General features: G+C 37.2%; 1 protein-coding gene across 9 annotated transcripts in view; it reads right to left on the reverse strand.

The window, feature by feature from the left end:
* ROBO2 (roundabout guidance receptor 2) overlaps positions 1 to 27475 on the reverse strand; it is a 474011-nt gene that overhangs the window by 103645 nt on the left and 342891 nt on the right. For all 9 annotated transcript variants that reach the window (XM_074857947.1, XM_074857925.1, XM_074857932.1 and 6 more), the window contains exons 6-9: positions 24844 to 24971; positions 21527 to 21538; positions 7114 to 7238; positions 2362 to 2533 (exon numbers count right to left, since the gene is read on the reverse strand). In XM_074857947.1, coding sequence (XP_074714048.1) covers positions 2362 to 2533; positions 7114 to 7238; positions 21527 to 21538; positions 24844 to 24971 — 437 coding nt within the window. The remainder of the gene's footprint in view (positions 1 to 2361; positions 2534 to 7113; positions 7239 to 21526; positions 21539 to 24843; positions 24972 to 27475) is intronic.

Here is a 27475-nt window from a genome sequence, read left to right on the forward strand (position 1 = left end):
AAAATGTAACAACTGAAACACTGCTATATATGGTATAATTAAGCACTTGTTTTTCTGCACATGACATATGTTTTCATTCTGTATTGGAACTTCAATTGGATCTAAATTACTCTGGATCAAACAAAAATGTGTTCAAAATGAAAAAGATGGCTCGCCACTATTATTAAATCATTAACCAAACAGAAAAATTCTGGGCTATGAAGTAAAACTGAAATCACCAGCCAAAAACTAGAACACTAATGCTTAAGTATATAGCTAGCATGCACAGTATTTATCTTTTATTATATTTTAAAAACCATTAAATTAGATTTCCCTACTGATAAAGATCATTAGCTTCCATAACTTCTGCTCAGCATCAACCAAAACAGATTATTTAGACATTTATGGTTAACTTCCTAACTGAAAGCAATTAAAGAAATATCTATGATCTAATGGTACATTTATTTATATAATCTCAGTTCCACAATATTGTTTTGGCACTTTTCTTCTGACCTCACCTGGCCTTTGACTCAAGGATGAAATGGTATTTCTATAAAGCAACCTTGTATTATTTCATAATGATCATGCTGACAGTGAGTTCTGGAAAGCATTTGAAGAACGCAGGCCTTGCATTCCTTGAGCAGCAGAGCCACCAGCTAATGCTTTCTCTAGCAATGAGGAATGCACACTGCCTTTAATCAGAATTAATTGTAGATGAGCTTGCATTTTAGCAGGGACCCTTTTGCGAGCTTTCTGTTGACTTGTTAAATAAACTAACGAAAATTCCAAAGAGGTCAATTAGGATTTATTTCTCCTCCCCCACCTCCCCGAAACAGATAAAGATGGGCCACAAGCCTTGTCTGTTGAAAGAAAGAATTTCTCATCTCTAATATCCTTGAACCTGATTTGATCCACTCAGCCCCTGTTGCAGTAAATCTGTACAGCATCAGCAGGTGCAACCATTAACAGCTCAATGTCCTCTTAGCCAATGTTTGTGTGTTCTATTTATTCCAATCACAGTCATGGCACTGCATCAGGCAGCACTATGGACAGATATTAAAATATACTGCCTTTCCATTAATTTTAAATGAACTTTTAATCTACATTTAAATTTGAATTGAATGAAAATGTATCGTTTTGTCATAGACCATGAGAGAAAGGACTTAAAGAGATTGCAGAGCAAAAGTTAGCCTTTAGTCTCCAGAAACTACAGAAGAGCAATGTGCTTGTAAAGATGCAACAATAAGGCAGAAATTATTTCCCCTTGTCATAAAAATATAGACAGCTTTTGGAAAACAAAGAAAAGGCATCAAATTAATGCTCAAACCTCTATAACATGAGCCTGAACCTCTCTACCTGTCACTTGTGATGAATATGCTCTTGTGAAAAGCCAGATTATTCAGAATCAGACATCTTTTCAAACTTTCATGGTGCAGGCAGGTCTCTAAGGGAACAGTAAAAGTAGACCTCTGCATATAACAACAGTTTTAATGGCAAAAATTCATCAAAGTCTGTCAGGAGATATTTAATGAGTCAGTTAAGATAAGGAATAATGATGCTGGGGAATGCCACAGTCTCCTAGTATAAGAGGAATTCTGTTGTTTTCTTCACTAACATTAAAGGATGCAAACTGCCTTCTATCCACAGTGGGATGAAGAGGGATATCAACAGGATTCCTGACATATGAAAATGACTCATGTTTGTAGATGGAGTTTCAAGGCAAGATAAATTTCAAACCCAAAATTTAGAAATGCAAAGCATCAAGACAGATCATCTTTTCCCTTCCTGAAACCTGTCCTCTACCTATGTATTTGCATGGCTCTTTTCACACCTAATCATACTGAGAAATTCTTAGAACATACCTCTGAGATAGGTGCCTTATTCACAGAGGGACTAACGGGCTACACGTTGTAGCTGTTCTAAACTAACAGTACTCCAGTAAGTTCAAGGCAACTGTGTTGATTTAATTGAGCTGAGAACACATCCCCAAACTAGCTGTCTAAGGTAATACTGAAGATTGGTGGGAACTGAGCCTCATTTTTCTGCTTTAATCACAAACCTTTTAATTCTTCACAACGCTTTTTTGCAGTCCTATCTTAGCTCTAGTGAACCAAGCAGCTTACTTTCTAACCAAGCCTACTCTAAGCTGGCTTGCCCATTGTTTGCATTGTTAAGGAACCTCTAGAAAGCAAGCAAAAGGCAACCTAGACGTTCATGCCTTTTTGATACCATAGAGAATTGCACAGAGACCCTTTTTTATTGTATTTTTTGTAGAAACTTGTCCAACTACTTGTATGAATTATGTGATCCCATATGCTTTTATTTACACTGTTTTAAAAATACTTTTGACAGGAAAAAACAATAGGAATTTCTATAGCTCACCATCAGTAACCTCCAGCTGAGCCTTTGCTAAAATGCTTCCAGCAACTGTCAGTGCTTGACAAATGTAGTAGCCTGCATCAGACCGCTGAATGTTGGTAATGGTGAGATCTCCGGTTGGTGACACTGAATACCTGCTGTTGGGTTGGAGAGGCTGGTTTGGGAAGAGTAGATTCTGCAAAGACAATGTATCTCACATCAATTCAAAGCACAAAAGCACCACTTTTCCTTCAGCTAGAGAGACGATTTTTCTTTAAAAGTACTATATATAAACTAGAAGAAAAAGTAAGTGTGGTTATGACTTTATGAACACATAGAGCTAGCTTTCCCTGCCTTGGGCAACTTGCAGTTTAAATTAGAAACAGCCCTTTGTCAGCACACAGTGGTGTGCTCTGACTGGGAGTATAGGCGAAGAGAAATTTTCCAACAATCACACTTGAGTGATTTGTATTTGTGACACATTCATCTCGACTCTGAATGTAATTGTAATAATAATCTTAGCTGGCTATCAAACCAGGAGGACACAATACTACAGTAGACATTAGAAAACTAGCAGAAAGAATCGAATCCTCGAGACTTGAGGGAGCATAGCACTATTGTTTGGCTGTGAATATGTTCTGGGCAAAGGAGAAAGAGCGTGGCACAGAAGGAAAGCTGGGAGGAAGATACAAACAGGTCATAAAGTAAGAGAAGCTGGCAGAGCATGAGAGCTTAAAGGAGAAGTAAAAGGAAATTAAAACAGAGATATACCAAAGGAGAAAAGCAGCATGGAGCCTTAAGGGTGAAGAGAAAGGGTATAAATCTGATGTGGAAATCATCAGAGAGAAAAAATAATTTCATGTAGGATAAGACATCAGTTAGCACAAAACAGGGAGATTAGCTTTTGCCTTTGGGCTGGATTGGAGAAAAGAGAGATGTCAATAAGAATAACTGGAACGGATGTAGTAGCCATTGCATATGATGAAGGACTGAATGAATCAATAATACAGAAAAAGACTGAAAAGGTTTTAGTGGTGAGGGCTGTGTTTTCAAGGAAAAAGTTATACCATCTGGCACAGCTCTTGATGTGAATAAAAAAGAACAGGAAAAGGGAGGCAATGTGAACAGAAAGGTCAGCAGCATGGCCCAATAAGACAGAAAGGGAAACAGATTAAACAATAATTAAACAGTAATTCCAGGAAAATAGGGTCTGGCTTTTATGTCAACTCTATGAAAAATACAGTTGTTTGTATCAGGAATATCCCAAAACGCTGTTACCATGCTGTGATAAGCTTTCAGTTATTACTGCAGTTCTGTATAGCTCTGCCGTGCTTTCCAGTGACAATTCCTTACTAACTTTTAAGCTTGTCTATATGGGCTAGAAAGAAAATCTAGAAGTATAGAGTAGGGTATTAAATGAATTTTCTGCAGATCTGCTTTTTCTGCAGTAGACCATAATGGTTTACAAAAAATGATTTGGAACTGACAAGCAACAAACTTGGATTTTAAAAAGTTGTGCTTTGAAGTGAAACTCACACCTTTATCTCTCTAGTTTTGGTGACAAAAGGAGAGAGATATGTCTTAAATAAGATCCAACACTCCAAGTATACTTATAATTGTATTAACCTACTAGGCTACTTGTCACCCTAGGGTGAGTCTTTCCCCTTACCCCCTTTCAATGTCAATCTTCAAGAAATTTTTCACAGCAAATTTTTCTTCAAAAATCAATATGCACCCAGTAAACATGTCAGATCCAATAAGAAAAAAAGTGTGGTAATTCTGAAACAATTTCAGGCTACAGGGCTAAGTGGGTCTCAGAAGATTGCCCTGTTTTCCGAATTGCCTTGAAACTTTCAGAATAACCTCTGCCTGGCACAGATACCTACCGAATGAAGGTATTATGAAAACTCCACTAAATTTTATGAGAAAGCAGAGAATTTTGGTATGGTGGAGCTTGACTCTATTTATCACTCATTATGCAAAGTGTAAAAAGCAACACAACATAAAAGACAGTTCAAGGATCAAGCTCCTAATTCTTAAGAGGAAAAATATCCAGAATCCTCTTTATCATTGCATTAGAAAGGGGAGGCTACCCTTCTTTTTATCTTCAGCATGGGCTTGTCTGTTCTGGAGAGGTACCACATCCCAGTGGATATTCCACACATCAGGAAGAGTTCATCAGTCTCATCATTCCTCCCTTCAAAGACCAGATAACTATGAATTATAACTTGTCCTAAATTACAGTACAACCCCTTTTAAAATGTTTTTACAATTTCACTGGTTTTAATTAGCTGTTGGGCTGCTCATCTGGGCACAACAGTGGCATGCTGGGTTGCAAACAGGGGGACCAGAGTCATCCCTGATATAATACCACTGAATTTATCTCAAGGAAGAATATAATCCAGAGAGTCTAAAGGTTACACATGCCCTGCCCTGGTGATTTCATTGGCGGGTGGCTGTTAGGCTCTGGGGAAAAGGCTACCGAGTACAAAGGACCAGCTGTTTATGCACAAGCTGGCACAAAAAATGACTCAGGAGGGAAGAGTTCCTCTCCCTTCCAGCTACTTGTGCTCAGAAACACAGGACTGAGTAATGGATTCACATTGAAAAATGCCCTACAATTACTAGAGTGGGCTAACATGACTACATAACATTGCTCTGAACACTAACAGTGGTGATGCAAACAGTTCCTCCAGTAAAAGCAGAAGCAAGCATTGTAAAGCCAAGCAACAACTTACAGCCAGGCATGCAAAGGTGAAGTAATGTAATTTGGCCAAAATACTGTCGTCCAGATTTGTAGGATAAAATACAGTATGTGGAAACTCACCTATTCTATGGCACCTAAGTGCAAAATCTGGAAAATTGTATACTCAGATGGTAACACTATCCTGTGTTACTTGACTGATGCTCAATTAAGATTAACGTGAAGGTGTAGTGAATCACACTGAGCTATGTTTCAAGGTTTGATTATAAACCATGTAGGTATCAATTTTTATGTTGCATTTATTTGCCAAAAAAGACCATTCTAACCCTCAGGGATCTGGTTCTCAATACGGTAATTAATTTTCCAGGTTTGTATTTAAACAGCTTCAACATGGTACAATCAGTAGGTAATAACATTCAATTAAAGACACAAGATGCATTTTCACCTTAAAATGTTTTTACCCTTGAAGTGATACCAATGGAGGAGGATAAAATAGAGTATTAACACTTTTCAATTACGCTAAATGACTTTAATCCTGCAAATGATGTCCTACTTTAATTAGAAGCTCTTCTCTTTATTACAGCATGATGGATGTCCACTTTATTAGATTCAAGTGTGACACTATAAGCTCACTTTACATAAACATTACCATGTTATTAAAATGCACTACAAGGAAGGGGTTTGAAATGTTTGTTAGCACATCAGTACTTCCTACTTTAATTTCAATATGCTATTCTACTTTCCCCTTGGAACACTTTTTGACTCACAATACTGTGCTTTTCCAGGATGTGACTCCAGGAGGCTAGATCTGAAGTTCTCCAAACAATACACTGAGAGAAACACACTGAAGACTAAGCTTATAGTCACACAAGTTTACACTCATAAAGTAATAGTATTGTATCTTTGTAAGCCACAAATGCAACAGAGCACAAAATGCTGTCAGCCTTGGTCCTGTCATTCTGGACCAGTTATCTGACCTTGTGAGAAGGTGAAGGAGAAGCAGGTGGGGCAGAGCTGGAGATCTGTGGTTCAGTTCTTACCTCACGTTTTAACTGAGCTGGTATACACAATGCCTCCAGATTAGACAAAATGCACACCTGCACTGCACAGCACAGTGTAAGATACTTGAGTTAACTCACATATCGCTGTATGGGAAAAAGTAGCACAGGGCTCTGAAAAGACTAATCTAGCCAATGGAGAAGGGTACATAATATAGACAGACAGACAGCCATGACAGGCTTCATGAGGGAGCTGCAGAAGGCACTGTCCTTGGGCACCCATTTGTCCCTTTTAATCTCTTCTCAGGTGCAAAAGAGAATACAGAACATAGTTTACAGTGTTTAAATTTAACATACTAACATGAACTGCACGTTGAAAGTGAGAAGGCCTGACTTCTGCTGTAACATCATGCCAGTATAGTAACAGCAGTAAAAAAAATGTCATGGCATGACATTCAAATATTAAACTATAGAAGTTAGTATTGGCTGATGGCAACACTGACTGTTACTTCAGAAATTTCGCTTTCAAAAAATGACAGTAAGAATCAGGGAAATATTTCCAAAACCAGATTTGGAAATTTCCTGAGACAATTTTACTGAAGAAAGCATCTGCATGTTCAAAACCTATATCTGTATGCCCTATAAGAATATTCCAATGCAAATCAGCTTGCTAGATATATATCTGCTTGATCATGTCTAGACAGGTTGTGAACTGTAATTACTGACTGATTAGTTAAAAACTGAGTCATATCTTTTATATCTACTTATGTTCCTCTCACCCACCTGTTTGTTGGGGGCTTCAGACTTAAAAGTCTTTAAGATATATACTGTTGGCTTTCGATATGTTTACACAGCACCTAGCACAACTTAAATGGCCTTTGAGTTCTTCACAATATTAATATTTTTTAAAAACAGCAACAAAAATGTCAGTAGAGAATAGTGATAGTTTAAAAAATAAATTCCTGTGAAAGATTGAAAGAATCTGTGAAAGGTAGTATAAATAATTTTCTTAAAAATTTAACAATATATCTATTTAGAAAGTCTTGAAAGACTTATAGGGTGCTTATAACTTACCTGGCTTCCTTCTTTTTGCCAGAAAACAGCTGGCTGGGGATTTCCTTTAGTTTCACAAGGAAAAGTCACTGTTCGACCCTGGGCTACAATCTGGTCTCGTGGTCTCACCACAAACTGTGGGGGAGCTACAATGTAAGAAAAACCATGTATAAATTCAGGATATTTTGCAAGGGGGAGATAAGGAATATTGAAGGAAAGAGACAACATTATGGAGATTTTTTTTTATGCCAGAGGACATAACACCAGAAACATTAATTAGTATAGACAGAACTAATATATAAACAAAAACAACAGCAACACAAAGAGCAGCAATATCAGTATGTGACATCCCCAGTTAAAAAAAAAAAAAAAAAAAAAAAAAGGAAAGAAACCATACATGCTAGAGTAAATTCTGATGACAATAAATGCTTAAGGAGCAGCAGTCAGGTGTGTACAATGCCGGCTCTGGATGTATTCTACCTTTCGATTGGGCAGATATCAGCACTCTTATGCTCTCTACATTTCACAGAGTTTGTTGTGCTGGAGCTATAGTGTATTACGAGATATGAATTAGGATATACAGACTGCGTTTTTCAGTCTGCCCCTCTAGACTTTTAAAAATGCTTGAGAAAGGAGAGGAAGGTCTGGATGACAGCAGAAGGCCAGAAGTTCAAGAACTCCCTCCCTTCTCTTAGGGGTAGTGTGGTCAAGAATGGAGTGGGAAGGAGGACTTGCTGTAAAAAAGAACGATTGCTAAAACAACACAAACTTGGGAGATCCAGATTGTGTAAAGACAAGACAGAAGCAAGAGTTGAAGAGTTAGTGGGCAGCAGTGAGCGGTGAGTAAGAAGGAATAGGTATTCCAGGAGATCAGGAAGAGACAAGGAAAGGAAAAAAAGAGAAAGTGAAGTTAAAACTAGAAAGAAGAACCAGGACTGGATATGTTTTCAAGTAGATGGCATTAACAGTGTTCAGACATAGGGGATCAGGAAACACAGTCAGAAGTGAACAATTTCTAAAGGAGTTGTGTAGTTTGACTTGCCTGGGGGTACTGATGGAGAATAGAAAGTCAGTGCTTGGTGAGAATAAGAAGGGAGAGAAAAGGTGTAAATGTGCAGAAGGAAAGTGGGGAAGAAGGAGTGTTGAAGGATTTGAGAGAAAAAATTTGACATCAGCAACTATGTTGAGCATGATGTGACAAAGCAAATTACTATCTTATGCAGGACATGAAAACCCTCTAGTCTTGGTTCAACACTGCAATTCACTGGAACTGGATTTATACTAGCTGGCATATCTTAAAAATGTAAGCAGTATCTCCAAATATTCTCATCAAAAGACTATCTAACTTTTGGGGCAGGCTAAAGAAGGGGACAAAATAGTGAAAGAAAAACCAACATTCATTTTCTTCTATTCAACTATTGGTTTGGTGGTTGTGGAGAGAGATGGTTTAGGAACACTAAGCTTTTAGGTAAACAGAATTTAAGTGTTTTAGAAAACCATATTTTCACCATTATAATTACAAACTATTTAATTAGGCACGAAGAGCAATCAAGACCCAGCTTCCGATTACACCTGCTGACAGCACAGACGCAAATCTGCTAACTGCATAGAAATGTATGCAGATCTGCTTTTTTTGAAACACACTTTGCAGTTATCTCATAAGGTACTTCCCAAGGCTTTACAGATCAGCAGGAGTCTAAAGAACACCAGTTGAACAGCACTGGTATAACGCACTCTTAAAACAAGAACTGTAAAGCACTTAATAAACATGAATCACCATCAGTTTAGAAGGCAGAGGGTAAGAACAACACAAGGAGTCGTCCGTCTGCCTCACAGACCTAAACACAGGTTTTGGTGTCTCTGGAGAGAGAGGTGTCCACCTCTTCCCCAGGCCTCAGCAGATGTCAGTCTTCTGAAAGGGCAGGGATGAAGGGGTAGGTGCCTTGCTGCTGCCTGTTTATATGTTTTGGGGTTCCTGTAAGAGCATAGGTGTTGCTACACATACTCTAGGATCTGAACTCATGGTGTACTATTCCTAAAGTGCTGGACTGCAGCAAGTTACTTGTTTTTCACCCACCCGTGTTACCTAGCATATCTGTATACAATCCGTACAGGTGTCGTAAAACAGTAATGTGGTAACCAGTGTATGTGTTTGTTCATTCAATCATATGGGAAAGGAAAGAGAGAAAGACCCTTAAGCTTAGAAACTTCCATTCCTATAGACATACCTTACACTAAGGTATCTACCCTAAGGTATCTCTACAGTTCTGACTTAATAAAGGTCACTGAAGTATTTCAGAGATTGCTGCTCAGCCATAGAAGTTCATTGTCCAGGATATTAATACAGAATCAATAGCAACCTCAGGCAGAGCAGAGAGCAGAAAACCTCTCATCTCTTCAGGTGTTATATCTGCATTTGACAGGAACTATTCATGAGTCCTATGTCTATGCTGTGTTATGGGTGGCCTCAAGACCATAATCTTTCTAAGTGATGTTAAAAACCTGGTGTCAGGAGACCATCTCATAGATCATACCTAAGCATGATCTATGCCTAAGATCACTTTGTAGGCATGCTTGGTGCACTGGGAGTATGTTATGCAGACAGTACTCTGAGACAACTCAACAGAAGGAAGAAGGCATGGCATGTCCATAAGCCTATTCTTCAAATCATTTAACTGCATAAATGAAGACATGTCCTAGTTTCTAGTTTTTGACCTACCCCTAACTTTGAACATCTCTCACGTTCCTAAGAGCAGAAAAAAGATCCTTTCTTTTGCAAAAAAAGATAAGGAAAAGAAGCAGGAATTAAGGCTGTAGCTCAGTCCACATAATCTACATGACATGGATTGACTCTGTTGCTCTGTTCTTTCCCTGTCACACATGAAGTCCTCTCCAGCATTTACCATACTAGGTCTACAGAAGATCTGTGGCCTCATAGCTACTAGGTTAGACTTTCTAAAGACTCCAGTAAACAGTGATGTACAGTTATGCAAGGATATCTTTCTAGCTTTTCTTTGCAGCCATAATTATAGAAATTCACCATAAAAATAAACAAATGAATCAGAGCTTTTATTTAAATATAATCTCTTGATCTCACAAGGACCTGACTTTTATTGGTCACTATGTTAATTAGAGCAAAACCCAATTCCTTCAGCCAAACCATAATTTTAAAGAACATGAAAAGCATCATTTTGGATAAATAAAACCCTGTATGCAGTTTTTAAATTTATTCAAAGATGGGGTTCTATAATTAAGGAACCCCCCTTTTTGTTCCAGTTTGTTGTCATATTCAGCTCTAGCTCTGTTTATAGACAACTTCTGACAAAAATGACATTGTTTACAGCATTTAAACAATGTTTCCACCATAATCAGTTTTGCCTATCTATTTCTAGTTGAATAATGCAAATTGAAAACTGAAAGTAACAATTAATAATTACAGGAGTAATTCTTGGTCAAGTATAACTACCAAAGCAGTAAGACTGCCATTATTCCCAGAGACCCTGCTCAGAGACAGCAAGGCTTCTTTGACAGAATAAGCACTTGGGCTCTTCAGTTTTCCCAAAAAGACAGCTCTTTATCTTCATATATAGATGCTATTTATAAAGATACATAAATATTATTACTCCTGTTTTGCAGAAAGGTTAACTGACACCATGACTTGCTCAAAGCCCAGCTTCAGTAGAATACTGGACAAAACCTAATTCAAGCCATTATTGCTTCTCTCAAATTAGGTGAATTTTTAAAACATTCTGAAAAGGTACAGTTAGAGAAATAACAGCAGGCTTGCTATGCTTCAGCTGTTAAAGTTATGTGGTACTTTAATGCTTAATTCAAGCTAAACATTAAGGTCATTAGAAGAATCTGTTGAAAAAACTGTTATGAAGCAGCAAACTGAGTGTTGTGCCTATCAGACTATTACCCTTTACTGTTTCAGATGTAACATTAACTGGATTGGAATAAACAGAGTGGAAAAACTTGCTTAATTGACATTTGAAAGTCAAAGACAATGGCTCTAAAAGGAAATATATTGCTTGGATTTCAGGGGACTAGCCAAAAATATGAAAAAAGAACAATTAAGACTACAGACCTAGTATCCTTCTATTGAAACTTCTCTTTTTTTTTGAGAAATTTAAATAGTACACAGTAAATTAGATTTGATTTCTGGCAAATTATGCTTTGATACTGCATTCAGCAAGCGCTGGCTTCAATCAATGTCACACTAAAGCTCTGTTATGCTAATAGCTGCTTGTGAGGCTGAGCGGGATGATATGGAAATCAGATGATTTAACATGAATAGAAAGCATAGGCCATGTACGAGGGGGCTTTGAGATGAGGGGATGGGGGGATCCTAAGGTTAATCACATCATGTTCAGAACTGTTTTTACAGCACAGAACAGTATTCTACTTCAAGGATTAAAATGGAGATAGAAAAGCATGAGCAGTAGTGAGCATGTTGTTCAAAATGGGAAAAGCACATTCTGTTGCACTCTTTCTAGATGTTGTCTTATGCATGACTGAATGGATCTTTTATTCTATCAATGAATGCATATGAAGTGTTAAAAAACTTTAGGAAAAAAAAGAAACCTATACTGCAAATTATTTCAAAGGGATTTTCTCAACTTTTCTCCAATCTTAATAGTTAGCAGAATTTCTAATCTGATGGAAGGGATTGCATTCATTTCTTTCCCAGTAGTGTTACTGAATGCTGAGTCACCAGGAGCTGATAAAACTGCTGATGTTGAGAAGCTTGACTGAGACAGTGAGTTCAACCCTCCTAGGTGAACTCTGGTCACCTGATAAGAAATGTGGCAGAAGACTCAGAAGGGTAGGGGAAAATTACCGCAGAAAGATGTGAATTTATAGCAAAAAGTGCACCGATCCCATATCAAATACTAGCAACATTTTCCTCCAGTGACACAGTGTTCTAAGTTGATCTTGTGATTTGTGGTTCACATTGAATTCAATGGTCCTAAGGGATCGTAACTTGCTCACAGCACCTCCCCCAGCTCAGGTGCCCTGGGGTTCATACATTTATGGCTGTGATTTTAATTAAAAGCAGATATTGTAGCAAGTTTTAGTCCAGTATTGCTACCGCAAGCAGAAATGGAATGTAAGCACAGCAACTAATATCAGTGGGATTTTTGTTGTTGTTTGGGCTTTTTCTAAACATCCTCAATTACCTAAGACAACCAGTACAAGACCAAACTCATTTTACATTTTCAGATAGTGAAAACTTTAATAATCTTTTAATGACATGTACTTAGATAAAATGCCCTCATATACTATGGCATATGAGGCTTTACTCAAAGCTCATTAAAGTTGGTAGAAATTCTCCTATTGGTTTATGTGGTCTTTGGATTGGACCCACTGAAAAAATAATATATCACAGGAAAAGAGTGACAGCAAGAAATTTTAAAGGGCTCAAATTAAAGATTTGACAACCTTTAATTACAACTAATTTCAGTTGATAGTGAACTGCAAATGGAATTCATCATGAAGATTACCTAGGTAAGCTAAATTGATAAAGATGAGTGCTTCATTTTAGACTGGAATTGTTTATTATCCATAAACATATTTCTGTGATTGGTTCAAAGAGGGCAAGGAGAAAGATGCTGACTTGTAAAGGTTCTAAGCAAAACTCAGATAATGCTCACTGATAGGGAAGAAAGCTTTGAGGAACAAGTAGAAACAGACTGGCTAGTAAAGCACCAAGATTCTGTAAGACTCAGTTCTGCTTCCAGCAGGGAAGAGACAGCAGACCAATCTAATATTCCCATCTACAGTCTTTTTCAGCATTGTACCTTTTCAGCAATAAATTAAATTCATAATAATCCTTTGAACAATCAAAGTTACACCTGGTACAATACTCAGTAAGTCTGCCTGGAAGTAAGAGAGTCAGTTTGGGTGATAACGGTGCCTTCCCTAAATTGTCTTCTGACTTCTGGAACACCATCAACACCACAATCTTCTTTTGCAAAGCTCTCAAAGGCTTAAAACTGGATATCTCAATGCCCTTCTCAAACCCTTACTGCAATGACAATATTCATGTGGCCACTTCAGCTGGTCTTGAATACATGTTGGTATTTTAAGAGACCAAACTCAACTCCAGTCTTATCAAATACAGATCAAGACTTGCTTCTAAGACATTTACACAGAGGATAGCAGAATCCCCCAGAGCTCCAGCTGAAGTACTAAGTATTTTAAAAAGGCAGGTAACCCTTGACATCACTTATGAAGTAGGACTAATTTGTAGGATTGCTTTGCTGGTTCCAGATACTGGCTTAGATGACAGTTGAAGGCAGTACAGGAATTCCTGAAAGAAAATAATGATTCCCCACCATTGTGTGTCATTGGTTACATTTGCCTAGAAGGTCTGGTAGATATTGAACTTTTGGATGCTTTTGTGATACAAATGTAGAAGAAAACTGTAAGACTCTACTTACATACCTTGCTGTAACAACATTTGCCCTTTGCATGGCATGAGCTGCCAAAAAGTGCAGATGTGACAGCCTAGAAGTTTTGAAATTTTTTGCAAGGCTACTATTGCTGATGGAGTAAATAGAGGAAAACAGAAAATATGTCCAGTCCCAAACACTAGAAACCTGGACTGAGTCAGCAGTTCTTTCCTCAGAAGTTCAGATCTTCTTAATGGGTACCAAAAGTGATGTGTGGTTATTATGACACAAAGTTATTAGTCCACTATTAGCTATGACTAATGATAAATCAAGGGTGTAGCCTCTGACACAGGAGCCATTACAGAAGTCTGAGAGTATGACAGCTTAAGTCTATTAATAATTCACATATTTTTTATCAGGGATAAACTAATGGAAGTTAAGAATGGTCATTTTCTTTAAAGTGAAAAGACTTCTCAATCTTATGGTGTGCTTCAATGATTAGGTGTGTTCTTAACTAGCACACTAGTTAAGACTGAGTTGCCTGGGAAGTGAGTTTCCTTTTGTTCTCTGCCATGAGTATAGGAATCCATGTTAGCATAGGAATCTATAACTATTCCCTAGTCTCTATGAGTGCAGTTGGACTTTGAAACAAATGCATAGATCTCATTTTGTGCCCATTTTGGTTTTTCTTTAATGATGTTCTCTTATTCATTTTGAGTGTTCTCTTTCTTTCATGATTTCTTCTTCAGGTGGATGGTTCTGCCAATAAAAATGAGGAATGGGTAGGCTGTGGGAATAACAAGTGATTCATGAAGCCCTTCACTACACCTGTGATATTATTTTAAAATGACACAGGTGGAAGTGGCAAAGCAGGTACTTGGTTTGGATTCTTCTGAAAAGCAGCTTCCCATAACCTAGAGGAGTATTGGTAATCCATAGCTCGGATATCATCTTTAACATTGACATCGCTTCAAAATTAATTCTCCTATGTCCTACACCAATAGGTCAAATATACAAAATTAGGAGCATGGAGGTAAAGCAGGGAGATCTTTTAGCAGGCTGAATGAAAGGAAGCACTGAGGGAGAGGAATCAGGCTACAACAGGGCAGAGGTAGAGAGCAGGGGGAAGTGAGGTCTCAGTAAGTTTATTACTAAGACCAGTTCTGCTGTATGTGTCCTTCACAGCTGCTCCTGTCTCATGGAAAGTGAGAAATTCCTTTTGTTTTGTTTGCTGTTTTCAGATGAGCCATGTAAAAACACAACAGTGTGAAAAGATCACACTTCAATCATTTGAGAATGCTAAACCCTCCTTTATACCTGGACTAATTGTTCTAATCTTCAATTTAAATTCAGGTTCTGAATTTCACATATAACAACATTTTATCCTTCAGTTGTTCTGAAACGCTGAAGCAGATAATCTCTGAAACCATGGAAGCATAAGCATTTTTTTCTTTCTTTGCAAGATGTGAAAGAAGTCTAGAGAATCAATAAATAAAAAACTAACTGTCCTATATATTTTGACACATAAAACCTCTCTTTTATCCCTGGATGACCTAAAAGAAAGAAGTGGGATAAATCTGCATGGTGGAAAAAAAGACATGCGAGATAACAATATTGAAAAAGCAGGTTTGGTTTATATTAAAAGTTTTCCTGACAATTTCAATTAACATAACTGCCAAATCTGCATTTATAATTTTTATAACAAAGGTTGAAGCACAAAAAAAAAATACTACTAAGGATTTTTCTTCCTTCTTCTCTAGGACTAATGGTAATAAAACAAAACTGTGAGAATAATTATTAAAAAAATCCAACTCTATCTCCCACCTAGCAGAAAAGAAAGGCATCTACTTTCTGCCTTCCACCCCCATTTCCAGTGCTCTGAGTTCAGCACTGGACTATTCCTGACCCCCTCCTCCTCTTCGTTTTACAGTGTATTTAAATATTGAGTTTAAATATCTGGTCTGAATTTCATCTCAACATTAGACTCCAGCCTGCTCTCATTTAATCATACATCTCTATTTTATTATATTTTGTACAATCATCTCTTTTAAGTGGCCCCTGCACCTTGCAGATGCTCCTGGAAAATCCCTTCTAGAAAGTAATTCGCTTAGTTTTGATGCTTATAAGGAGAGGTAGCACTGATTCTGTCTGCCCAATAACTTACTCAGGACTTTCTCTACTCTAGACAATGATTTTTAATTTTTTTCTTTTTCCTCAAGTGTCTGAGATTCAGGATATAACTTTTGCTCAGATCAGATAGAAAAGATGTGCTTTCCTAAAATCTTAAGACCTTTAGCTGGCTTGCTAATGTAAACTGTACCATTAGGGGATGGCTCGTGCTACTACACCTTCTGTGAGTTTAGCAAACAAAACAAATTATGCCAACAAAAAGACATGTAATCTGCTATGATTCCTTTTGTCATGGGAGATAGCAGGAGGGTTCTCTGGTAATGTGTTTAAAAAAGAAAAGCATACCCCTTGCTGATATAGTAAGATTTCATCAAAATAATGAGTGTAATCTAGTTATCTCCTTCAAAAATTCACATGCTGAAGAGAAGAGCTAAGATGATGAGAAGAGTAAAGAGCCTAGATAGGCTAATAGGCTACATCTGTAGTGAGACAGATGACAAGTTCCTGGTTTGTTTACCCTTGAGAATAAAAAAGGCTGAGAGGAAATACTCTGCTCAATTTGGGCCACTATTAAGTGAAGAGAGGAAAAGGAGTAAGGAAGAAAAAAGACTACTTGAGCTGACTGACAATGCTAGCATTCAAGGAATGGGGCATAGGGTAGTTTTCCTGTTGAAGAATACTGAGATCACTTCCAAACTGTAATATGACTAGCAGCAATTAAGCAAAGAAGGTAAAGGGAAAAGTGAATGGATTAATGTATTGATTTCCACATTCCTCCTGAAGTAAGCAATTTCTCATTTTAGAAAAAGGAAGGGAAAAGTTTGTGGGGAGCAACACATCAAAAAACTCTTTTATACACTAATCTTCAAATACTTATGGAGAGACTCAGAATCCACTGAAGTAAGACAACAATTCCCACTGATTTGAGCATGCTTTGGGAAGGTTAAATAAGATTTACACATGTAACTTCTTAAAAGTTTCCCAAGCCAGAGTTCAGCAATTAAAAAAAAAAAAAAAAAAAAAGGCACTTGATCTCTTCCTGCACTTGTAACTGGGTTTTCTCTAAGAGAAACAGTATGAGTACTGCACATACCTGGTGCCATAGTGGAATGAGCCAGGACATCACAGTATGACATGCTAAAACTTCAAGTACATACACTGCCATCTTTCACACTTACCATTTTGCATTTCTGTTCTGACCACTATCTGACATACTGAAGAAGACTTGGAGCGGCTGGAAATGAAGCCGAGTTTTATGGACCAGCACTTAAAATGCGTGGTGGTTAATGTGCCCAGTGTCCACTTGCAGAGACATTCTGGCCCATATATTGCAAACGTTGTATTTCTATGATATCTGAAGTCATTATAGGGTTCAAGTTTAAGTTCAGCTAGTGGACTTTTGCCAAAGTAGAAATGCTAAGGACTTTAGGATTTTTAGACTGGTCTTTAAAAGGCTAAGAAATGTCAGAACAAGTCAGCTCCATATTTTAATCTCTTATGGGTATACAAAGAAATCTGCATTTCATTCTACGGCAACCTTTTCTCTTTAATCTGAAGAATTTGTCTATTTTTAAAGAAGAATGATGCATTATTCTTTCACTTAAGGAAGAAATAAATCCAAAAAGCCTGATGTCCAGTGGTGTGCTTGCTCTCTTCTGAAAATTTCTATAGGTGGTAGCAGCAGGCAGACAGGCAACATACCACACTTCGATATAGATTTGAGATTTCCACCACTGAAAGATGGCACTGTAGTGCCAAGCACATCTCATCTCTTCTGTCACACACCAATCGCCATTACTGATATTTTATAAATCCTCAGTGTCTCAAGTGAAGGTGATATATTCATGAATATACTAAAAATAAAATCATCCATCTTATATAGAATTTCCCTGCAAGAGTCAGAATGGAGAAGAATAAAGAGAGATCTTTCTCACTTACTAGTCTAAACCGTCTGAGCAATATAATTCTAGTCACAACACCTAACACAACTTTCTTTAAAATGCAGCCCTTTCTATTTTATGTTTCATGCTGCACCACACTTAACAGACCATTAAGTCATGCCAGGTTGATTTATAACATGAAAACTTCCCAGAGCAGAGTGAAATGCATCATACAGTCACATAGCACTTAAATGTGAATGTACTTAATTAATATGAAATTTGGAAAATTCATGGCAGGTGTCTTATCTGTTTCTCTCTTCTCCAACATGGTAGGGAAGTGAAGGTTTTGTAACTTGGTTGGTCTCCCTTTACTTCCTTAGTTAATTCCATATAATTAGTTTCTCTCCAGGTGGCAAAAGCATCTAGCTATTTGCTGCATGTTGCTTTCTTCTGGGAAGATGAGTCATAGCATACAACAATAAATTAAGTAAACTTGACTTATTGCAAGGCAACTGAAATGTAAGGGACTGTTTTTTCACTTGGACATAGTTGAAATTAATTTGAAAACTGAGTACTCTGTCATCCGAATGACTTTTTGGATGATTAGCAAGAAGGTAACCGAAACATCAGACATCTTCATAGATTTATTTAAACTTTAGGTCCTCTGTCTCAAAGCAGCATAGCAACTGCTTTTGAAAAGAGGGTCAGTGTTACTTTCAGTGGGACTATATGAAACTTTTGGGCTCCTCCCAACTTTTGCGCTTCTTTTAGCAGCTATTTTCCTGCCCAACTGCCATAAGAAATACAGGAGAATATGAAAGTGAGAAAATACTAACTTGATCATCTGGAAAATCCTACTAATGAGTGAAATAATGATAGAAATGGTCTAAACAGGGATAAATATCTTGTTTCCTAAACCCATCTGCTGTAAATCCTGTTGGAAATCTTTTCAAAAGGTTATAAATAAGAGAACATCTATTTTAAAAATGGGCAACACATTTATTCCTAGCAGCAAATCCAAACATGATGAGTAATCTGGCATAGAGCTGTTAAATTTACCAGCTGCCATCCACCTTGGGCAGAACCATACCTTGTTTTGTCTATGTAGTATATACCATATGTTAATAACTGCTTGAACTAAACATGGCCATTGATAATCCCACTCCTGAATTTTCCACTCAAGCTGAAATTTAAATAAAAATATCACAACTGACAGAATATAAATATTTGAAACAGGCAAAAACTGAATAGAAAAAAAATTCCATTTGCAACAAAAATTGCAATCCTGGAACATTAAAAATGCATTTCTCTATTCTTTCAGTGACAAGCCATTGAAAGAAAATGGTTTGGTCTTGAGTAAACACAATAAAGACAAAACATGTCTGCTTTGAATTTGAGTTAGTGATGAAAGGTAGAGGTACCTAGATAATTCTCAGATATCACAAAAGAATACAAACTTTCAAACGGCTTCCCTGCAGTTTAACATATACATAAATATACAAATATACTTCTGTTAAAATGTCACCCTCCTAGAGAGCTGTGAGCTTAATAACATTAAGTAGTGTTTGCTTTAGCTTCCTTTCTGCAAGGAGAGGTAGTTTTCCTCTGCATTCCAGTTAACTTGCTGAACAAAAAAATTCTACAAGATTTGACTCACCACTCTTGTCAAGTGGCAATTTTAACACAAGATAACTTGGACTTCTTGGTGGGGAACTGGTGGTGGAGAGGGAAGTTACTTTGTTATTCCTTATCAGGCTTTAAATTTTAAAGAAACAGGATAGGTAGCCTCCTGCTTTGCCTACTTTTGAATTAAATAAGAGATATGAACTGTAGAAATCAGTTTAAGCAAAAAACGATTAAAAAAAGTACACTATTGTAAGGACAGCATTGCCTTTCCTACAGATACAGGATCAGATAAAAGTGATCTAAAGAAACTGACCTGCTTATACAGGCAATCACTACATACACACTTGTATGGGAGTTCTATATGTTAAACATCTTTGGGGTTGGACTTATTTACTTAATTTTTTCACAATGATAATCACTAAATTAAATAATCTGATAAAGACCATATACCCCTATAATAATTATTTTAAGGTCAACCATTCTAATTCATGTTTCCTGAATAAATCATGTAAAACAAGAATTTTCTTTGTACCAGATGTTCACTTGCAACAAAATAAAATAGCATAGGCAGGCAGGGAATATGCCAAATTGACCACAGCATGGTCACACAATGGGATCATGTACCTGGACATAAAGTAACTTGAGACCAAGAGCTTCTGTATAAGCTTTGGAGATGGAATCATGGGTGATTCAATGGCCTGAAAAGTCTTTAAAAAGAATCGGTGTTCTGAAATGAGACACCGTCAACACTGCTGAAACCTGTAATTTTCTTGTGAATCTCCAGTCATCTATGTTATGCGGCTTTCAGAGCCTGAAACAGTCTCTATTTTGTGAATTTTTCCTTGTCTTTATTTTAAGAGTGAGAAAAATTAGAAAAATATCTAGAAGTGAAATACTTTTAAATCTTGCAGCATTTTCTTAGTGAATGAAGGAGTCATACCCACCCCCCCCCCCCCCAACATGAGAGATTTACCTTAGAAACATACTAAATTCATACTATATTTTCTAAGCACAGGAAAATTTTCTTACAAGTTTACTCCAGTTTTACACTGTTACAACTCCTGGAAATTAATTTCTTGAGAACTAGTATAATGCCAAAGTGATATAGTATTGACTGGGGTTTAAAGCTTGCTATCAAAATCCCAAATGGAGAACAGTGAATTTCTATTCTGCACAGAGGATTCTCCAGGTGTGGACTTGCCATGCTGTGACTGCGGAGGTACTTGGCTTGGCTCTATGTATGCTAGTTCAAGCAAGCTAATAAGCATGGGATCACCTTTGTTCTGGAAACAGAGACCTAACCTGGATTTTATCATTAAATTATTTGAACCTTTCTTCCTTCAAGCTCGTAACAATGAAGAGCCGAGACAAGTTGAATCTCACAAACTTTAGTCAAACACTTATCTAACAAAAATTTTGACTAAATAAAGACCAAACCCCTCAGCAATCTCCATAAACACCAGTACTGACTTTTCACACTAATTCAAAAAAATCAGACTAACCATATTATTATTCTAAAAGATTCTAAACACACACTACAAAAATCAGAGGAGCAGTGCAACTGGTTAAGTTATTTAGAAAATCCATACAGGCACAGAGTAAACATCCGTGAAATAAAACTAAATAATATGTTCAGGATATTTCTGAAAACCAAAAGCAAATTTCAGCTACTGACAGTTGCAAATTTTCCATTATGCTCAGTTAGATTTTTATAAATTTTCAGAACTAATTTCAAAGGCATAGGAAAAAGTCAAATTTTCAGTGTGGGAATTAAAAATCCAGGGGTTGTCTTCCTCTGGACTTGTTATTCAAAACAGTCTGCATCCTATACAGTGCATTCCAAAATGCACTCCAAGATGACTCAATGGCAAAAATCAGTGATGAACTTTCTTAACAAGCACGGAAATCTACTCCAGCCCCTCTTCAATTTCAGGACTACTTCATTTCAAAACTCTTTGAAAGATACAAGAAAGACGGGACATGCAAAGCCTGTGCTTTTACTGCTATGCAATAAAAGCATAATGAGCTGATCGTTTAGGGCCTGGTAGAAGCTCACCGAAGTCAATACAAACATTTCTGTTGATTTCAATGGCTTTTATACCAGGCCCTTAAATAGACTGTTAAAAACATCCGAAAATGTGATTTTGGCTCCACATCACCAGACTCACCCTGTTTCGCTGATTGGTATTTGTTGGTGATTTGACAAATGCATTTATACATGAGACAGCAGAAAATATAAAGTTCAGAAATAGCACTTTGTCAGTCAAAATCACTTGCCTGGTGTTAGACAGTTAAAACTATTAAGCACTGGCTGCTAATTTCAGCCAGTTAAATACTGTTGCAAATGAAAGATGAAGCACTGCATGAAGCCATGCTAAAATGGATAGAAGGATGGTTACTTACCAACGGGGCGAGCTGTTGACATTACAATGGTGTAGTGAGAACATAAAAAAGAAATTAAAAAAAGAAGAATATCTGTCAGAATGCATGACGTGTAATGTTACCTTCCACTATGGATACTACCATGATTGCTAACCCCTCAAATGACAGCCTAAGTAAAATGTTTACTGTTGTTATTGTTTAGTCACGTGCCACTATTATCACATTTACTTGAGCATAGCATCTGAACAAGCTGACTGGAAACATTCTCTGAGAAACATTTTTATTATCTTCGCATACCATCATCAAGTATCATTGTTAATGCCTGATAAAAGAAAAATTGCATTGCATTAGCACAAACTTTTAGATCCTGATAAACACATCAATTTAAGCCGCAGACAGTCAAATGCCATGTCAGTAGATGCAAGGCGTTTGCTTTCTGAGTCAAATACCAAATTAATTTTAAGCATGACCAGTCAGTACAGCAGTAAGGGCTACAGAAAGCCCAGGACTGTTTTTCTCATTCAATAATGGGCATAAAAGCTTACAGCACACTCCTTGTTCCTCACTGACAGTGCTGATGAAAACATAACAAATAGGCTGAAATGGCCACAGGGATTTCAGCCCAGAAGCTCCCAAATTACTGCTTAGATAACTTCTACTTCCTAAAAAAATTGCTGCTAAATGATCGACAGGTTAATACTGTTTCAGGTTGATATCAAGATTGAAAGCTGCTGCTGCAACAAGTGATTTCTTGATTATAGCAACAGCCCTTCATTATGCTTGTGCTGGGGAAGAAGGCTGTCAGTCCCTCTTAAAATATAGACATCCCCTTTCAGAGGAGCTGAAAAATTGGACATAAAATTGACTCCAGGTTGCATCTGTGTAGGCGAAACTTCCCTTATTTTAGCAGCAGAAGTAGTTACACGTGTCTGGGCAACAGCACAGGTTTTTTTTTTCTTTTTAAGAAATTAATCAGCTCTGTGTGCTTATGTGCAGGCTATGGTCAAATGTCAGATATGCAGATTCAGAAGTAACACAGCATATAAGGACTTTAGTTCTCAACCTTTCTCTGGCTTTATCCTTATTTTGGCATATCCACTTTATTTAACTATTTCAAGCCTGCTGCCCTTTCTCACCCATCATCAGACTTCCTCGCTTCTAGTATTATGGACATATTCCTTCTTCTGCAGCAGGATGAGGAATAAAAGTGATAGGCATCTTTCCAAGAGAGGGCATGGAGGCTGAGTCACAGAATTCAAATTCTGTTGGTTTTGTGACAGCGTAACACAAACTTCCTGACTATATCCTCATCCCCTGCTTTGAGAAGATGGAGCCATGAATGAGGGAGCTAAGGATTATGCCATTGTTGTGAGTTTTGCAGCTGCAACTACATGACACCTGCAAGGACCAAGGCATGCTCAAAGTAAATTTTGAAATGCTATGTGGTTTTGCTCCTCTACATGGCAAGTGGTTACAGTAAAAACAGTTTCAAATAAAACTGGCAGAAGTTTAAGAATTCAGAATTAAGGCTTCCTTTAATAAAAAAGACTGTTGTTCATGGCCCCTTTAAAGTCAATGGGAGTTTGTCCAGCCCTTTGTTTTCAGAAAATTGAGAGTAATAGCCTTCTCCATTGAATTTCTTGGCTTTTCTCATTTTCTGTCATATCCTGAACATTTAATATGCTTATAATATCATGGCTTCCTTTGTGTTGGATAAACACTATGTATTTGACTGTAAATGACAAACCCGGGGTGGGGGGAAATACCCAAGATAATGAAAACCTGCTTTTACTGTAGGAAAATCGATTAAATTATATATTTCCTCATTTTTTTTCACTTTAATTTCATCAGGTTCAAGCTTCAGTGATTTCAAAGGATTTTTTGCTTGGTTCTAAATATTGTTTATATCACAAGTCTGGGTAGCAAATCTGAAAGGCTTGCCCCAGTAATGTATACAGTGGACACAGTTCTAGGAGTGTTTAAAGGCTATCGAATTGGTTGCCAGATTCTGCCTGTGACAAAGGAACAGAGTGAGAGTATTTCTGGGAGTTCGCTGTAGTGACTATTTCTCTTACGTTACAAAATGGAAGAACGTCTCACACAAGCATGTAGCAGGTAAACCTATTTCTTCAGCTTAAAATGGGAAGAGCTTCATTATCAGTTATTGTTTAAAGTGAACATGAGGTAATATTTTAGCAGACGGATTATCACAATATTCTCTTTTCTTTGTTATACACTAACATCTCCCCCCCATCTCCCCGCCCCCCCCCCCCCCCCCCAGCTCAAGCACTCGGTGCTTTTTTTTTTTCCCTTTGAATTCAGCAAATTAAACTGAACTGTGTCCATGCATTAAATGGATGGAAATGGAAGCTGGCCTCTTGGGTCAGTTGACCCCCGTTCTAATAAAGCAATCCACTGAGACTTTGAACATTTGATTTAATGTGTATGAAAAGAGGAGAACAGATAAAGCTAAAAATGTTTTTATTAACCTTTCACAGCTCTACTGAAAACCATCAGCATGCACCACTAAACTGTGAAATAGTGTCTGCATGATATCCATTGTGCCAAATTGCTGCTTATCTTTTGGAATGAAGTAATAACTATTATATTCTATTTACTCATATGGAAATATTAGCCTACAAACTTTTTCTCTCCCCATAATCTTTAGCATGTCTATATCTGCTGTCACAAAAGACATTTTGGCAACTCATTATTCTACCAGTCTTAAAACCTCCTTACCACATCTAACAGCAGCACATAAACACTGAGTGGGTACTAGAGACCGAGAATATTTCAGGAGACAATATGTTAGTCTTTACCTTGTAATACTTACAAAAATTAATCTTTTTGCTTTGGCTAGGGTTTATTTTTCAGATAAAGAGTAGTGGTAGAGAGTTTAATTATGGCAGAGCTAATTACATAATAAACCTATCTGCACTATATTTGGCATCAATAAACACAGTTACTTACTATACTCCTTATACTTACTAGAGAAAAGAACATGAATAATAGCCTAAACTGGTGGATCACATATTAAAGTCTATGCCCATGGTTATGTAGTGCTCGCTTATGCATATACATGCATCTGTTCTTCAATAAGAAAACACTGGAACATTGGAACAGCTCTTTAACTGCAGGGAGATCCTGTCCTTATGAAGTCAATTAAAATTTTGCCTGAGATATGAACAGGATTTCACCTCTGTTGTAAATCAGTGCAGCACCCGCAATTGCAAAGGGTATGTGAAACCTGAGCAATGCCAGGTAAGGATGTGGCCCATTCCATCCGAAAGCAGTTTATTCATATAGGACACAGGCCCTCCCTCCACGGGAACACTCACCTCGCACAGTGAGGGTAGCAGAGGCTTCCACTTTTCCAACTCGATTCTCAGCAATACATGTGTAAGTTCCTTCATCTGTACTCATGGCCTTCTTAATGCGCAAAGTGTAGTCATCTTTGATGTCATACCTGCATTACAGAAGAAGAATGAATACTCTTTCTGTAGACAACAGAAATGAACAAAAACTTTTACCTGGAATAGGCCAGTCTGAATCTATCTTGAAGCCAACTTTGGAAGATAAATTATTATCTAGCATTAGATAATTTCACCAAGCATTAATCTTCATGACATTTTTATTGCACCCTGCATTAGTTAGAAACTTTACATAAAATTAGTATTGCTATGTTCAGTCAGTATTAGGGCTTTATTAATAATATCATTCACTTTGTCCTTGATCTAGAGCAATAAGATAAAATTAAGCTATCAGGCATCAGTTATCAATACATGACAGCTCAGGTTTATCATGCCTTTAACTATGTGAGCTACACATTTTACCTTTTGCCGATTTGGAAATTTCCCTTTATATATAGTATTTCTCTACAGCAGCAACCCCTTAGGGAAACTGTGAGCATGTTGGGTAGGATCTGACACTGCAAGATTACAAACAGTAAAAAATATATTTAAGTTCTGGAAAGTGACATTTAATGAAGAGGCACATTAAATGAGATTCATCAATTTCACAGAAATTCTACAAAATGATTCATTAAGGTTGGACAATAACATTTTCTCTTTCTTAAAAGAAATTAGAAACAATTCAGTTATGCTTTGTCCGTTTCTTTGTTTCTACTATTGTAATAATTCTAGAACTATGAGGATGTATAAAACTTGAAATAATGCAAAGTACTTCAGCATGCAGTAAACATTCATTCTCAAGGCATTTAGAGTGCTTACACCTAGAAAAATATTTTCAGTTAAATTGTTATTATCCTGCAGAAGTCATGCTTAACAAACTATTTTAGGCTCTGATCCAAAGCTCATTAAACTCAACGGGAGACTTCATCCTGTATGAAATTTCTTTGGCTCCCAAATCAGGAAAATGCTGGTTTTCGGCATGGGTATTTTACTTTTGAAATACTCTCTTGTAAAATTATTTTCAACAATGTTTCTTCTAGACATAATAAGTCCATGATACCTTAAGTCACCTTGAATCTAGAATTATCTTCATATTTTCGTGTATCAAATAGTGAAACAGGAATATGAAACTAAAGAAAGATCGAGACTTCAGGAGATGTCAGAACTCTTTCTCACTGTATACACACTCATGACATAACTTTGGAAGAACTAATTTACCTCCTCTATTATACAGCTTGTTCAGCAAACATATTGAAATTGTATAGAAGAGCACCCTTAAATGTTTTGATGAATAAAAATGTAATGCAGTTAGTTACAGGAATGTTGTGAGGGTCTATGAGTATTTTTAAATGCTTTGGGAACCTGAAACATTCATTTCTGTATACATAATATACATTGCTATTGGTTCGTTTAGTATAGATTTGTAGAGAGAGCACTATGTGCTAACAGACTTTAAAGCATCTTAACTCAAAAGATCCTATATGTTGAAACATTTAAAGTTCAGTCTAATTAAAGCTCACAACTTCAGTTAGAGCATTACTAGCAGTTCCAAGAATAAAGAGAAGTCAAGACATATTTTCACTCACCACAATACAATACAGTTTCATTTTATATTCAATAAGTCCATTCTATTCATTAGTAAAAAACAAATTTAAAAAGACCAAATTGAGGCTAACCATTCTGTCAGAGATAAACATAAACACATATAATACACCTTTTGTTAGGTATTACACTTAATTATATGTATATGCAGTATCTCAGGTTTAACTAATGAATAAGAAATATGCCAAGGGGAAGAATAAGTAGATACCATGGCAAACTTCAGAAGCTTTTAGAGATGATTTTTGCGTTAGCATAGTACCATTAGGGGCGGGGGGGAAGTTATGACGCTAGAGACGTTAATATGCGTTTCTGGAGCAGTACAGATCTATTGCAACTACATTCAACAGCCATATGCAGTTGAGGAACATTTGTTCTCCACTGCTCACAAATTATGTCATTTTGCATGGTGTGCTGCACTAGTCAATGGCAAATTGAAATCACTGTTTTCATAAGAGAGAAAAGGCAAATTGTCTCCCTTAAAAATCTCAAGAATATGACAACAGTATCCCACAATGATGGAGCGGTTATTTGTCTTTGGCGACCACAGAGTTGCAGACGAGAGAAAATGCTTATTTTCTTGACATGAGGCCAGCCCTAGGGGACTAAAAATATAAAGTCGTATTCAGCTCCTCTAAGATGAGAAAACTAAGATCAGTTGTAATATAAATATGAGTTGGATATAGGAATCACAGTTATAAAGGTGGGCAACAATTAGCCATTTATTTCACTGCTTTTTTCCTTTATCTTTTAGGACAAATAATATCCCTGTGGTTCAGTAACCGCTGCCGAGATAAAAACAGACAGGCAGCAGGACTGTATCTGACTGAGCGGTCGCTTGAACTGGGATGCAGGCTGCCTGGGACAGGGCCCTCCAGTCTGCTGTGGGCTGCAGCTGACCCACTCTTCTTCATCTCACTGATGTGCTGGTGCCGGCATGCCAGCCAGCTGCCTTGGAGGC

Source organism: Strix uralensis, chromosome 2 (assembly GCF_047716275.1).
Source record: "Strix uralensis isolate ZFMK-TIS-50842 chromosome 2, bStrUra1, whole genome shotgun sequence".
Classification (NCBI taxonomy): Eukaryota; Metazoa; Chordata; class Aves; order Strigiformes; family Strigidae; genus Strix; species Strix uralensis.